This window comes from Myotis brandtii, unplaced genomic scaffold (genome assembly GCF_000412655.1).
Source record: "Myotis brandtii unplaced genomic scaffold, ASM41265v1 scaffold237, whole genome shotgun sequence".
NCBI lineage: Eukaryota > Metazoa > Chordata > Mammalia > Chiroptera > Vespertilionidae > Myotis > Myotis brandtii.
In genome coordinates this window covers 6,075,462-6,091,800 of record NW_005358943.1, presented here as the reverse complement: position 1 = coordinate 6,091,800, position 16,339 = coordinate 6,075,462, and the positions used below count along the sequence as shown (strand labels likewise).

Here is a 16,339-nt window from a genome sequence, read left to right as displayed (position 1 = left end):
CGCCCCGCAGCCCAGCCGGAGCGGTGACCGCCTCCCCGCTGTTCGCTGCCGGTTGCTGCCTGCACCATGGGCAGTGAGCAGAGCTCGGAGGCCGAGAGCCGACCCAACGATCTGAACTCCTCAGGTCGGTGCCCTAACTTCCACCTTCCTCCACGCAGCCGTGTCGGCCTGCGGAGGGCGCTGCCTCCCAGCCCAGTGGGGTCTGGGACCGGCGGGCACGAACGCACCGAAAGCCCTCCCCGTGCTTTTTTTTAAAGTCACCATCTGTCCTAGCCTTGAATCCCCTGATGAAGTGGGCGCCTGAGACAGCAGCTAAGCCAGCGTGGGCGCCCATCCCCATTATTTATTTTCGAAACAGCTGTCTCTCCTGGCCGCAGCCTATTGGAAAGATGACCTAGTTAATGATTGGCTTTGGGACTCGGGGCTGACAAGAGTGAGATTTGGTTCTCGCAGGGGATGGATCCTAGACAGGACTTCTAAGAACAGGCTCCTTCTTAAAAACGGGTCTCAGAGCTTCCTTTTCAGAAGGGATGTGTGGCAGGTGTACAGTCTTTTAACTCTTGGGTGCGTTAGGTAAATTACCAAGAGATTAAGAGGTATTTCTTAAAGAGCAAAAAAAAAAAAAAAAAAAAAGAGAGATTCTGGAAGAGTGAACGCCGTGCCATAGGAGACTGCAGCCTCTAGGTGGCAGGGCAGTTCTGTGGCATCCCTGGATCGACCCTCGAGACCCTGACTGTGATGAGCTTGCAGATCTGCCTTGTAGCGTGTAAAAGGTTTATTCTGGCCCCAGCCAGGGACATATTTGGGGAGAGGAGGATGTCTTGGACTAGTGAGTCCTTGATAGTTTGGATCACTTCCCTCCGAGTCGATTGCATTTTCCTAAGAGACCTGAAATTGACCTACCTCGAGCGGTCCTCCAAGTTTATGAATTTTGCCTCAGTCTGGAAGGGACCTACTGATTATTTTTTTACCTTCTTGGACTAATGCCTGTAACTTTAAGGGTGAGGGGGCTGGTGCCTCAGGAATACACCCATTATCTAGGTTGAGTATCAGGGTTTGTCCCCATCCCCCCATAATTAGGAACTGTTAAATGTACTTGGTTTGCTGGGATGGGTGGCTAGACAGCTCTGCAACCGCAGTGCCACAGGGATGGGTCATGTATACCAGCAACCTGTAGACCTCCAGTTCCTTTCCTAACCCCTTTTCTGCCGCTGTTGACTTTTGGCAAGTCACAGCCAAATTTTGTGCCCTTATTTCCTCATTGGTAAAATAGGGACAGACATCAAGAAGAGCAAAGAAGTAAAAATTAAAAACACAATTTGCCTATTCCTTTGTGTGCCAAATAATAAAATATTTTAAATTACAAAAACAGTTTCATATATATATATATGTACATATATATATATTCCTGTAATGTTTGAGTTTTTTAAAGCTATGATAGAAAATGGAGGTCCTCCATGATTGATTTCCCTTATAAGCCCCCACCGCAGGAAAAATCCAGTTAGCATTTTTTTGGGTATAAAAATATTATTTTTAATAACTACAGTGAAACAGCTTTGGTGAGACAGAGGTGGCTAACAAACATACAACTCCTGAGCGGTGTAACTTTATTTTCAGTGACTCCTTCTCCAGCTAAGCACAGAGCCAAGATGGATGATATTGTGGTTGTAGCTCAGGGCTCCCAGGCCTCACGGAACGTCAGCAACGATCCCGATGTCATCAAGTTGCAAGAGATTCCAACCTTCCAACCCCTTTTGAAAGGTAAGGGCTTGCCTTTTGACTTATCTGGACTTGCTGGAAAGGTTTGCATAGCCCCACTACTCTCCTCAGATATCTGTGTGCCTTATTCATCTCCTTTAGGTCTTCCCTTGAATGGCATCTTCTCTGTGAAGCCTTCCTTGACTGCCCTGTTTAGAATTGCAGCCCTTCTCCCTGCCTGTTTTTCTCTGTAGCACTTAATCATCATTGACCTACTGCATTGTTTATTTGGTTACGGTCTCTATTTTTCTACTAGACTGTGTGATGGCATTGGTTCCAAGTGTTAAATCCTCAGCACTTGGAATAGAGCCTGGTATAAAGCAGGGTCTGAATAAATGAGTGAATGAATGAATGATGTTGGAGTTAGCCCTTACCTGTTATATTTCTATGAATGGTCTGGACTATGGGTTGACTAGTTCAGATCCATAGAGGCAATCTCCATGACCACTGATACACTTTTAATTAATTCTGGCAACCGTATTGTACAAGAGGAGAGTGTATATATTGAGGTGGGAGAGTGTATACAAACCATCAGCCTTCTTGATTAGTGTATATTGAGGTAGTTACCTTTTACTATGCGTTTTATTGTTTATTTAATAATTTTATATTTTTGTTAATTTTACATTAGTAAATATATTAATTTATTTTGTTATTTTCATATCTCCATTAAGTACTGGTAATGATTTTCTGTTAATGGAGTGGGGTTTCTACTATAAGAATCTCTCTGTCTCCCTCTCCCCTAAAATATTAGGATGTATAAATGAACATGAGGTACTGGTTTATTAACCTGGTACAATGTATAGTAATAGAAATCATCTTACATTTATATATTTTAAAAGCCCCTTTCCATACACATATCATTCCCTTAATTTTTACATCATTAAATATGTTTAAGTGATTTGTGCCAGATCAGATAGCTGCTGCTAGATTGAACTTGAACCTTCATCACTGATGTCAAATTCTATACTAGTTACACTATTCCACACTATACTTAAAAAACAAAAATATAAAAACAAATGGTGCTTTATAGATGATCCATATATCAACTCATTCTTCCTAGCACTTCATCTGCTTTACTAATGAGGCAGTACAAGCTTTCATTCTGTTCCCCACAGTCCTTAGAGTTAGACTTTGGTAAACTCTTCTGGTTCTTACATAAAATGACACATTACATCCTCTTATTAGTTTTCATAATTTTGAGGAATGATGTGATTCTCCAAAGAAGCCAACGTTAATGAAATTTTCATCTCCACATATCCTTGTACAATAATATTAAAAGATATTACCTTTATCTTTAGAAACTTAGAGGTAGGAATTGGTATTCTTCCAGCGGTCGCCAACTGGTGGTCCGTGAGGTCTGAAAGGTTGGCAACCGCTGGTTTAAGGACACGTTTCTACTCTGTTCCTCTGGAAATGCATGCAGTACTTCTCACAGTCAGAATTTTCATGGCTGTTAGCTGCATCCTTTCTTCTAAAGTCTTCTAGTCCCTGGATGAGGCCTTATGTGACCAATTTTTGTCCCACTTTAGGGAAATACTAAAAACAAACAAGCAACAATAATTCCCCCAGAACTTTGAGATATACTGAATAATTTTCTGTGATTAATGCTTCTTTTTTTAAGTATTTGAAATAAGTCATATTTTATGATAATAAATTGATCAGTAAGTGAAACATCTAGGAAAAGGCTTGGTATTAAGCCTTAATAGTGGTTCTCAACCTTCTGGCCCTTTAAAACAGTTCCTCACGTTGTGACCCCCAACCATAAAATTATTTTCGTTGCTACTTCATAACTGTAATTTTGCTACTGTTATGAATCGTAATGTAAATATGTGATATGCAGGATGGTCTTAGGCGACCCCTGTGAAAGGGTCGTTTGACCGCCAAAGGGGTCTTGACCCACAGGTTGAGAACCTCTGTATTAAGGGAAGCTGACTTCAGATTTAAAATAATCTCTGGGGATCCTGAAAGTGAATAGTTAATGAGGTGTAATCAATGCAATGCAGCTGGACTTGGTTGCACTGATTACCGAGGTTTTAATTGGGACTCGCTAGTTAGCTGTGTTGCTCTGGCTTTGTTTTCCGTCTCTGTGAACCTTGTGTGTTGAGAACATTGAGGACAGTTTCAGGAGAGAGGAAAGATGGTGAGTAGCAGGTTGCAGTTGAGAGGTGATCTAGGATTTGGAAGGTAGAGAAGTCACTTGATAAGAGTGGCATGAAAGTAGAAATGGCAACATGTGACCATGGCCAGACTGCAGGAAACAAACAAACAAACACATAAAAAAAAAAAGCCAGTGAACATTGAAGTTGATGCTCATGTTTCACTTGTGAAGTAAGTAGCAACATCCTGGACAGTGGAAAAGGTAGGCAAAGGGGACAATTGGTGGAAATAATAAGTATAATTATAATAGTAGCTAATCCCCTCCCCCTCATGCCTCTGCACGATAGCTGTTATTCTTTTCATTTCGTGGATTAAAACATTGGTGCTCAGAGCTTAAATTCAGTGCCTGAAAGTCACATGGCTATAAGTGATAGCCCATCTTGCAATGGCATCCGGACATCAAGTGTTTAAAAATTTTGTACATAGGAAGAGACTCAGTTCCCAATTCTAGCAAAGCCCATTGTTCAAATGACTGGGCTGTAATAGGAAATAGAGTGATGGGTGTGAGGTTGTTTGGACTTCTAGGTGCAGCATTTGTCGAGGTGCCTCCTGCTTTGACATTGTTCTGTCTGGTAATTTAAAGCCCTGCGGGCTGTCTGCTGGGCGGCTGCAGGGGCCACTCATCACTGTAGCCTTTATACTCTAATCTCTTTTTCCCTCTTTCCTGCTTTCAGGATGAGGCTATTTCTCAAAGTAGTAAAAGGGCCACACAGTGAGGGCTCTACCCCCCAGGTTTGATTTCAGAAAGCTTTTATTCAAGTTAATGACAGTTTATTCTTCCAAAACAATATATTCAAGTATTACACAGAGTTCACTATTGTTCCATAATGTCATATGATGTAATGCTGATGCTGGTGGGTGATCTGCAGAGGCAGTGGCCAGGCGAGTTTGGGGCTATTTGTATGACTGAGGTAATGTTTGCATTTTTAATAAGCAAGCAGATTCTTTCGTTGGTCTTTAACCCTTTTGGATAATTATACCAGAATATAATGTATGTTCATACAAATGCCAAGTATCTGTTCCTCTTTTTTTTAAGTCAAAAGAATTTCTGTTTGTCATAGCAGTCTCTGAGTTTACCAATTTATTTTGAAATGTAAAACATTTAGTAGAAGATTGAAATTACAAAAATTAGAAAGTAGCAATAAATGGTAATGACAGAACAGTCAAAATGTAGATTTGATGCAAAGTAGTTAGATTCCTAAAGATTAAACAAACTCTATAGATTTCTTAAAATTTAACCACTCAGCCCTAACCAGTTTGGCTCAGTGGATAGAGCATCGGCCTGCAGACTGAAGGGTCCCAGGTTCGATTCCAGTCAAGGGCATGTACCTTGGTTGCGGGCACATCCCCAGTAGGAGGTGTGCAGGAGGCAGCTGATTGATGTTTCTCTCTCGTCGATGTTTCTAACTCTCTATCCCTCTCCCTTCCTCTCTGTAAAAAAATCAATAAAATATATTTTTTAAAAAATTTAACCACTCATATTTTTTAATGATTCCCATTATTTATGTCATTTTATAGAAATGAAATATTCACAAGCTAAAGGCAATACTGATGTTTTATATATACATATGTTAAATAATTATTCTATTTACTCATGGTGATGAATATATGCATGCATACACATACGCATGCATAAGCACATTCTTTGCAATTGACCTATCATTTTTGTTGTTGACCCTGGATATAGCATATGATTGTCTTGCTGACTACGGAAGAGACTGTCTTTGTTACCAACAAGGAAGGTCAAACATCCAGTGTAGATGCTTCAATGACACTAAACAGCTTTGTTGGGAATTTTGTGTTTGGTTGTGAAGACCATGATATATGTGAAGTAGATTTTGACAATTGAAAAGAGCTAGGGGCTTTTCTTGGGGGAGCAACAGCTCATGGAACAGCAGTGAAGGCTCTCAAATCACATGGAATGTTGAGAATTAGTGCTTGAGGTTGAAGCTGGGTTAGAATGACTCCATGGAAAAGGGCAATAAGGAGAACACGAGGGAGCTAGATTTTCAATGACCGGTTTCTTCACATCCTTTTCACCTCCTTGTCTATTAGCCAGACAAATAGTATGAAGGTAGAAAGTCTTTGCATTTATAAGACACCCGTGTTTCCCAGCAGTCAGATTTTATCTCTGCCTTGGAAAATGGGGTGTTAAGAGAATGGATCTTAATCAGAGCACAGTCTTCTTTGAATGGCTTTAAGGTGACTCTAGGCCCAGGTGGATCCAAAGAGTATATTTTCCCCCCAAACACCATATTAGAAAAGTTGATCACTTATTCCTGATTACCTTGTAATCAGTTTTGTATGTATGATAGCTCTTCAGTTAACCTTTTTAACAAAGCTGTTAACCAGTAAAGTGAGCCTTACTCAGAAGACTGGGAAACCCCAAGCGAAAGGTCCTTTAAACCGCTTGAGAAGGTGAAGCCATTTTTCAAGAGTATCCTCACTCTTTTCCTCACTCCAATAAATCTCTGTGCCTGCATCTATTTTTGTTTCTTTGTATTAAATCTCGGAGAAAGTACCTATGCCTATCCCTGAAACTTAATGCTTCTTTATTTAACTTTTTCCTTCATTTGCTGGGACTTTGCTTCTGTACTTGTACATCTAGCTTAGTGAACTTTAAGTATTTTGAAATATAGACATCTAGATCAGCAATTTTCAACCGGTGTGCCGCAAAAAAAATTTAAAACATGCAATACTTGACTATTTAGTCGGGTACTGATCTCTTTTCCCTTAGAAAAAAATGACAACAGCCAACACATCAATAGCTGTCTGGTGTGAATGAATCAAAATTTTACTTATTTTTTTTGTCAGATCGACAATGTATTTTTTGGTGTGCTGCAGAATTTTAGCAATTAGTTTGTGTGCCATGAGATGGAAAAGGTTGAAAATTGCTGGCCTAGATGATTCTAAGTCTATAACATTAGCTTCAACTTCTTGTCCATTTCTTCAACTATGAACTAGTCAATACAGCCAACCATTGTTACTTTAAATTCAGCATGTCCTGCCCTGACTGGTGTGGCTCAGTTGGTCGGAGCACCTTACCTTACACCAAAAAGTGGCGGTTTGGACTCCCTGTCAGGCCACATACCCAGGTTATGCCCTGGGGAGCATGATTGATGTTTCTGTTTGTCTCAAATCAAAATTTTAAAAATTATATTTAAAAAGTCAGCATACCCCATCTTCCATTTATGTGTTCATTTATTTAACAAAAAATTATAGAACCTTATTTTTATTAGGTGAATAAGACACATTTCAGGTACACTTGAAAAGAATGTGTTCTACAGTTGTAGGGTGTAGTGTTGTAAGTCAAAGTGTGGTTGATGGCATTGTTTAAATCTTCTATTTTTTTAATTCTCTCACTAAAAGAGAGGTATTAAAATCTCAAGCTACGATTGTGAATTTGTTTATTCCTTTCATTCTTTCTGTGCATTGGAAGTTTATTATTCAGCACAAAGCCATTAGTGATTATTATATTGACCCTTTTATCATTATGAAATGCCCTTCTATCTATGGTCTTACGCCCTATCTTGAAGTGCATTTTGTCTTATATTAATGTAGTCATTCCAGCTTTTTTACACTTGTTTGCTAGTATATCTTTTTCCATTCTTTTGTTTATTTTTAAGTCTATTTTTGTCTTTATATTTACAGCATATCTCATGTAGGCCGTATATAATTGGGTTTTGCTTTTGTATCTAGTCTGACAGTCTGCCATTTATTTATTTGTTTGTTTGTTTGTTTGTTTTTATATTTTTACTAGGGGCCCAGTGCACAAATTTGTGCACCTTGAAAGGAACTGTGGGCTTCGAGGCTGCGGTGGGCACAGGGGCGGGTCTCAGCCCATCCTCCGCGCCCCCGTCCGGCTCTCGTGCATGGCCCCAACCCCCTGTCTGCTGGCAGCCTCTCTCCTGCTGCCACTCCCACGCGCTGACAGCGCTGGACCTGCTTGCACCCGCTGACAGCACGGAGCTATTGGGGCTGGCGCCAGCAGCAGGTGCGAGTGGTGGCTGCTGCCCTGATCGCCCCTCAGGAACAGGGGAAGGTGGAGAAGCCCTCAGGGGCAATCGGGGCCGACAGCAGCTGTTTGCATCCACTGATGGTGCCTAGCGATCGGGACCGGCACCAGACGCCAGCAGTGGGTGCGAGTGGTGGCTCCGGCGCCAGCTGCGGGTGTGAGTGGGGCCAGTGCTGGCAGGGCTCTGGCATCGTCTGCGGATGTGAGTGGGGCTGGCGCTGGCAGTGGGTGTGAGAGGTGGCTGCCGACTCCAATCGCCCCTCAGGAGCAGTGGGAGGTGGAGAAGCCCTGAGGGGCAATAGGGGCCAGCAGCCACTGCTCGCACCCGCTGACGGCACCAAGTGATGGGGGCCGGCACTGGGCGCCAGCAGCAGGTGCAAGCGGTGGCTCCGGTGCCAGTAGCGGGTGCAAGCGCCCAGTGGGACCGCAGCATTTGGGAGCAAAGAATTTTCAGTAACCACCAGAGGCTCACCCTGATGATAGTAACTGGTATCCTGCCTTGGTCTGGCACCCCCGCTCACCTGCTCCACCATTCCACCGCAGCCGATGCCCACCATGTTCCGTGCTCTGCCACCTGCTGCCGATGCCCACCATATTCTGCACTCACCCCCTGGTGGTCAGTGCATGTAATAGCGACCGGTTCTGTTCTGCCATTCGATCTATTTGCATATTAGGGTTTTATATATATAGATTGATTTCAGAGAGGAAGAGAGAGAGAGAGAGAGAGAGAGAGAGAGAGAGACATATCAGTGATGAGAGAGAATCATTGATTGGCTGCCTCCCACGCACCCCCAACTGGGGATGGAGCCAGCAACCTGGGCATGTGCCCTTGATTGAACCCGGGACCCTTCAGTCTGCAGGCTGACGCTCTATCCACTGAGCCAAACCAGCAAGGGCAGGCTGCCTTTTAATTGGTATATAAATTGATATGGTTGGATATAGATCCACCCTTTTGCTCTTCATTTTCTATTTGTGCTGCCTGCTTTTAGTTTCTCTCATGCTCCTTTCCTGACTTGTTTTGGATCAGTTGAATATTTTTTAGTATTTCATTTTAATTCTTCTATTAGCTTTCTTAGTTGGTTTTAAAGAATCATATATCTTTTAAATTAAGAGAAAAACATTGCATATTGAATGTTATGTTTACCTACATATTTACCATTTCTGGAAATCTTAATCCCTTTTTGTAGATTCACGTTTTCATTTGATGTCACTTATTTTTAATCTGAAGAACTTCTTATAGCATTTTGTGCAAGTGCAGGTCAGCTGGAAACAAATTCTTTTTATTTATCTGAAAATATCAGTTTTTGGTCATTTTCATTATAAAGTTTTTTGTCTTTGTTTTTTAATTACCAAGCATTTGAGGAGATGCTGTGATGCTGTGAAATCTCATTATTCAACACACTTTTTTCCCACTGGTTATAATATCCATTGATGTTTCTGACTTGAATTAATTATACAGTGATGGTTGCCAAATAGTGATTTTTCTAACTTTATCATTCTTCTAAATTAACATTATTGGTTGGACTTTACTGTAAGGAGGACCTTTCTCCCCATTTATTTATTTAAGCCAATGTGGAACAGTGAATTCCTATTTTATTCAGTGAGTTATGCAATCTGTTACAATCATTATTTATTTTTTAGTCTCAAAATGCTCCAAATTTAACTAGTCAGAGCACCATCAGTCTAGCTTCCTATGTTCATTTAACATTTCTCATTATTCTTCAAACATGTTTTTATATTCTGGGACAATATAATATTCCAGACTTATCTTGTTCTTCCCTGGCCCCAGCTCCAGAATCTCCAGGAACCCCGGTTCTTTCAGTAGAGAGCCGGGCCTTCTCATTGCATTTAGCAAGGATATATAAACATATACATACAGACACATACATGCACACACCTTTGCACCTATGTTTATTTCTATATTTACCTATCCATATTGAAAATTATGAGTTCCCACTAAGTGTCCCATGTTCTTTGATCAATACATTTATAGTTTTTATTAAATAGTTTGGCCATTATTTCTTCCAATATTTTTCTGTCCTCATGCCTCTCTTTTTGTGGGACTTCAATTTCTGTTAGACCATTTGGTATTTTCTCACAGATGACTCACCTTTCAGTTAAAAAGAAAACTTTTTTCATTCTGTCCTTACTTTGGATAATTTCTACTGCTGTGTTTCCAGGTACAATGGTCTTTATTTCTGTTATATCTGTACTGCTCTTAATCCCATCCAATCTATTTTTAATTTCAGACAATTGTATTTTTCAACTTTAGATGTCCCTTCCCCACCTTTAAAAAAGGCTTTCATTTCTCTGCTTATTATGCTTATGTTTTCCTCTTTGTAAGCAATAACATTTCCTGAATGAGCTAGCTGGTTACTCCTGGAATATGACAATAAAAATAGATGTATGTACTTCCTTTTATGGCTCTGGTTTGTCAGTAGTTTCTGCTAAGTGACAGCCTAGAAACATTCTAAGGCTGAATAGTATAAAATTCTGTTAGTCATCTTCAGTTTTTCTACCTTTCCAAAACCACATATAAAAATTCTATTTTTAAACACATTAGCATTTGAGACCGAAATGTTTAGGAAATCTGAATTTTAAAGGTATTCCTAACATTTTTTAAAAATTCCATCCCCCTACCCCCAAATTTTAACTGGCTATTGAACAGATTAATTTGATGCTAATTGTATAGTATTTGGAACTGGGCACAAGTCAAAGTCACATGCTCTTTTTAGAACCATGATGTTTCATGTATTCATTTAACCATATTCATTGAATGCTTGCTGTTTGTTAGATATTGTTAGGCTTAGAGATACAAACACAAAAACCATTATTCCTTCTCATGAGGAGCTCACAGTCTAGTGAGAGAAACTACGTATCTTGTTAACAGATAAATTGTGGTTCAACACGATAATGCCTATAAATAAAGTGTAACCCTTTGGAGAACTTAAAGGACGGAACAGCCTATTCTGAGAAAGGCAGAACAACTTAGAAGAATTTATATTGGTGGTCTTTTTAAAAAATATGAGAGAATCAAGCCTCTCTCATGCTCCCACCAGGAACTGAGCCCGCAACTCGGGCATGTACCCTGACCAGGAATCAAACCGTGACCTCCTGGTTCATGGGTTGACGGTCAACGACTGAGCCACACCTGCTGGGCTGTATTCATGATTTTGATAGTAATTATTTTCAAAACTTTATCATGCATAAGAAACCATCTGAAGAAACTTTTTAAAAATTCTGGTTATAGATCCCAACTCAGAGAGAGAGTCTGATTCAGTAGGTTCAGGTTTAAGGCAACTGTATATTAAACTAGCATTCTAGGTGATTCTGAAGTGGGTCCATGGACCACACTTTGGAAAACATTGAGCTAGAACATGAATCTCTTACTTGAGATCACAGAGCTGTTAGATCATTTAACTAAATGATTTTTAGATATTTTAAAAAGTGGTTATCAAAAGAGTATTTTCAATATGTTATTGGGTTTTTACTATTTTTGGGTAAACTCCAGCATTAAAACCGATTCATATTGATGCCTGTATGTTAAATTTTGGATTCATTGAGAATTCATTATTGAGGAAGAATTTTTTAGAAGTCACGGGTTTTCATAATGAGTGGATAAAAAAAGCTGTGTTACATTTATACAGCGGAATGCTACTCTGCCATAAAAAGGAGGAAAAATTTACCCTTTGCAACAGCATGGATGGACCTGAATAACATTATGCTAAGTAAAATAAGCCAGTCAGAGAAAGACAAGCACCATATGATTTCTCTCATATGTGGAATTTAATGAACAAACTGAACTGCCAAGCAAAATAGAGACAGACTCATAGATAGAGAGCAGGCTGACAGCTTTGGGAGGTGGGGAGGTGTTGGGGAGGGATGGAGGGATTGAGCAAAAAAGAAAAAATAAGAGAGAGAACTCATGTACATGGATAACAGTATGGTGATTGCAGGGGTGAAGGGAGAGGGGTGAGGGGAGGTGATAAAGGGGATAAATGGTGATTGAAAAAATAAAATTAACAAAATGTTTCTATCAAAATCCAGTTTCACAGAAAGCTAATGAAATGCAAAGTGACATTGTAAAAAATGAGTTTTGATATATAATTATTTGCCTCATAAGAGCTGATTAAAATCATTGACAAAAGTTTCTAAGCATTTATTAATATATGTGTCAGTAAGCAAATCACGTAAACAACAATGCAGTTTTGAATTGCAAGATTGTTGGAGCAGGCATATCACCGTTGGGGATAGCTTTGTTCTTCATTCGGTCTTTCTAAGTGAGAGCTTTTCTCTAACTTATAATTAAAATATTAGTATCTTTTATTTCAGTAAATCTTATGTTATATCAAGATTAATATGTACCAGCTACAAGGAAACAAATGATAAATCCTACTGAGAGGAGTTAACAGTTATATAGGCCAAAGAGAGATTGAAACATTATTTAATGCTAATAAATATCATAGTTTGTTCATAGTTTGCCTTTTTTCCCTATAAGATGGCCTCCCTTTAATGTAGTTTAATTTACAGCAGTGCTATTTTTACCACTTTTGCCACTAGATGTCACTAGACTAAAACAATTATTAAACTGGTTACAATTGCTGCAACCTGAGGCAATATTTGCAAAAGCCTTTCGCTAATTAAGTTTACTCTGTAGCATCTGGATTTCTCATAAAACCAGGTCACAGCTTCAAGCACAACCTAGTTGAAAAATATAAATCTTCTGTAACACATCAGTAATCTATAATTAGTTATTTTAGTGTTTATCAGGATAGAAAAGGAAAAAATTATTGCCACAGGAAGCTTTCAGTGACCTTAATTTTTTGAAGAGAAAACTATTTTCAGGCTATCTCTGCACTCAGAAAAATATTTATTATACCAAACATTTCTCAAGCGTTTGGATTGTATCTTAATCATCTTTAGTTTCTCAGAGCCTAGCATAAAGTTTGGCACTTGGTAGGTGTTTGGTATGTGTTATTAAGCATTATAATAGTATACTAGATGTCATGGGGGAAAAAGATAGGCCATGATAGTCTCATTTGGGAGACAAAAATCTACAAAAGCATATGCCCACAGGTCAGGGTAGTATCTATGTACCAAATGAGTACTACAGTCATTAAATTCTGTGGTATTTCAGGGGATCATTAGCTCTTGGGAGTTAGGGGCAGGGATTAAAGTTGTCCTCAAGAAAGAGTATTTAGAGATGAAAAGGGAGGGCAGGTACAAGTGAACAAAGTAATGAGCCAAGGTTGAAGGGTAGGAAATTATGATCAATAAATATTCTGAAAGGGAAGAAGTCAAGGGCCAGGAATTTAAGGCTTATACTTAGACTTAATATTTTTTTAGGTGGGAGGAGACATTACAGAATATTGGGAAGTAGAACTTATAAGGACCCTGGAGTCAATTTTAACACTCTATCTATACATATTCTGCTAATACGGTAATAGATAAATTTCCCCAATGTCCTGGCTTTTAAGGTCACTTGAACATTGACTCTTCAAACAGTTATTTAGTACTACCCACCCCCTTTTCAGGATGTGCACAGTAATCTAATGAAGCTTCCCAGGGCTTTGCTATCAACACATACCTTGCATTTCAACATAAAAATGATTTTTTTAACATAAATTTGCTTGCCTTATATGTTTCATCATCTTTACTTAGATTTCCCTGTGGGCCTAAACAATAGTGGAGGGACATCTCATGTTTGTAGAGGTGTTGGGTATAATTAGGTTCTAAAATCAGTGCGTGAATTTTATATACACTTATAACCTTGGAAATAAAATTAAAAAGCTCAATAAAGCCTACTCTAAAAAATATGTACACTCCTGTACTTTAAATGTTTAGAATAAAAAAAAATGTCTGTATGCAGGACATTCAGACCATTTCGACCTATCATAAACAAAGGAGTAGTTTATGTTTTGTTTTGTTTTTCCTTGTGATGCCTTTGGTAATCATGAATTCATAAAATCAGTTGGGAAGTATTTCCTCTTTTGTTTTCTGAAAGAGTTTGTGAAGAATTGGTATTTATCCCTTCTTTAAATCTATACTAATAAAAGGGTAATATGCTAATTAGACTGGACGTCTTCCAGACATCCTTCCAGATGTCCTTCTGGACAAAGCTACGGTGGTGGGGGCTGAGGCAGAAGCAGTTAGGGGCGATCAGGCCGGCAGGGGAGAGCAGTTAGGGGCGATCAGGCAGGCAGGCAGAGGGGTTAGGGATGATCAGGCAGGCAGGCAGGTGAGTGGTTAAGAGCCAGCAGTCCTGGATTGCTAGAGGGATGTTCAACTGCCAGTTTAGGCCTGATAAACAATGATCGCTAACCCCGCAGCAGTCGGACATCCCCCAAGGGGTCCCAGACTGGAGAAGGTGCAGGCCGGACGCTGGGGGGACCCCCCCCCCCCGCACGAATTTCATGCACCGGGCCTCTAGTATTTGATAAAATTCACAGTAAAGCCACTGGGCCAGAGATTTTTACTTGGTATAGGTCTATTCAGATTTTCTGTTTTCTTGAGTTAGTTTGGTAATTTTTTTCTAGTAAGTTATTACATTTGCTTGGTAAAAAGTTTTTCATAATACTCCCTTTTAATCCTCAAAATTTTGTAAGGTCAGTAATGATGTCTCTTCTATTCCTGGTTTTGATCATTTGCATCTTTTTTCATTTTTTTCTTGGTCAATCTGGCTACAGATTTGTCAGTTTTGTTGATCTGTTCAATGAACCAACTTCTATTTCCTATAGAAGTTTTAGGCTTGATGTTTTGTAATTTTAAAAATTGAGCAGGAAGTACAAAAGTTTTCATATACTCTTTCCCCTCTAGTTTTTTCTATTAATATTCTTGTGTTAATATAATACACTAGAGGCCTGATGCACGAAGATTCGTGCAAGAATGGGCCTTCCTTCCCCTGGCTGCCAGCACCGCCTTTGCTCTGGCCGGAGCCGCCTTTCCGCCTTCCCATGCTGCCCAGAGGCCCCGAGCGGCTGGGGTGGTGTGGCACCTGCGTATGCAAATTAACCCGCCATCTTTGTTGGGTTGATTTGCATACTCACTCCTGATTGGCTGGTGGGCATCACGAAGGTACGGCCAATTTACATCTTTCTCTTTTATTGGTGTAGCTTATTATAATGAACGAGCCAAATTTGATACATTCTTATTAACTAAAATTCATAGTTGGAGTTCATTCTTTGTGTTGTATATTCTATGGGTTTTAACAAATGTATAATGACATGAATCCGCCATTACATTGGTATCATACCATTACATCTGTATCATACAGAATAGCTTCATTGCCATTTAAAAATTCCATGTTCCACCTTCCCTACTTGTGGAACCCTTGGCAACCACTAATCTTTTTACTGAGCTCACAGTTTTTCCTTTTAGATAGTCATATAGTTGAAACCATAAATTATGTAGGCCTTTTAGATTGTTTTCTTTCATTTAACAATATACATTTAAGGTTTATCCAGATCTTTTGTGACTTGATAGCTTCTTTCTTTTTATTGCTGAATAATAGACCTACTGTATACCTGGATGTACTACAGGTCGTACATTCACTTTTTTTAATTTCTTTATTGATTAAAGTATTACATATGTGTCCTTATCCCCCCCATTGCTCCCTCCACCCCCCACTCATGCCCTCACCCCCCTGTTGTCTGTGTCCATTGGTTATGCTTATATGCATGCATACAAGTCCTTTGGTTGATCTCTCCCCCTTACCTCCAAGGACATCTTGGTTGCTTTTAAGTTTTGGCAATTATAATAAAGGTGCTGTAAACATTCATGTGCAGGTTTTTCTGTGGACATTAAGTTTTTTTATTCATTTAGGTAAATATGGCAAGAGTTTGTTTAGTTTGGTAAGAAATTGCCAGACTGTCTTCCAAAGGGGCTGGATATACCGTTTTGCATTCCCACCAGCAGTGAATGAGTGTTCCTGCTGCTCCACATCCTCACCACCGTTTTGGTGGTGTCATTGTTTTGGATGTTAACCATTCTAATAAGTTTGTAGCGGTATCTTATTGTTTTAATTTGCAATCCCCCAGTGATACATGATGTTGAACATTTTTCATATGGTTATTTGCTATCTGTATATCTTCTTTGGTAAGGTTTCTGTTCAGATTTTTTGCAGATTTTATAAAATTTATTTTTTATTGATTTTTCAGATATTTTCTTGTAAAATATATAAGCTTTGCTCCAATATAGCTCCATTTTTCCTCCTTCCTTTTTGCTGTTATTATCTACACTAATAAAAGAGAAAGATTCAAATTGACTGTACCTCCGCAACCCCCACCAGCCAATCAGGAGTGAGTATGCAAATTAACCCGCCAAAGATGGTGGCGACCCCCGCCCCCCAGCTGCTCCGGGCCTCTGGTCAGCATGCATGCAGGCGCAGAGTGGCCGGGCAGGGCAGGACAC

The 16,339-nt window shown here is 39.6% G+C and overlaps 1 protein-coding gene across 1 annotated transcript in view; it reads left to right on the top strand.

The window, feature by feature from the left end:
- Nucleotides 1–6: 6 nt before the first annotated feature.
- Nucleotides 7–16,339, top strand: part of BORCS5 (BLOC-1 related complex subunit 5) — a 77,695-nt gene continuing 61,362 nt past the window's right edge. The window contains exons 1-2 of the mRNA XM_005866812.2: nt 7–124; nt 1,618–1,761. Coding sequence (XP_005866874.1) covers nt 67–124; nt 1,618–1,761 — 202 coding nt within the window. The 5' untranslated portion in view covers nt 7–66. The remainder of the gene's footprint in view (nt 125–1,617; nt 1,762–16,339) is intronic.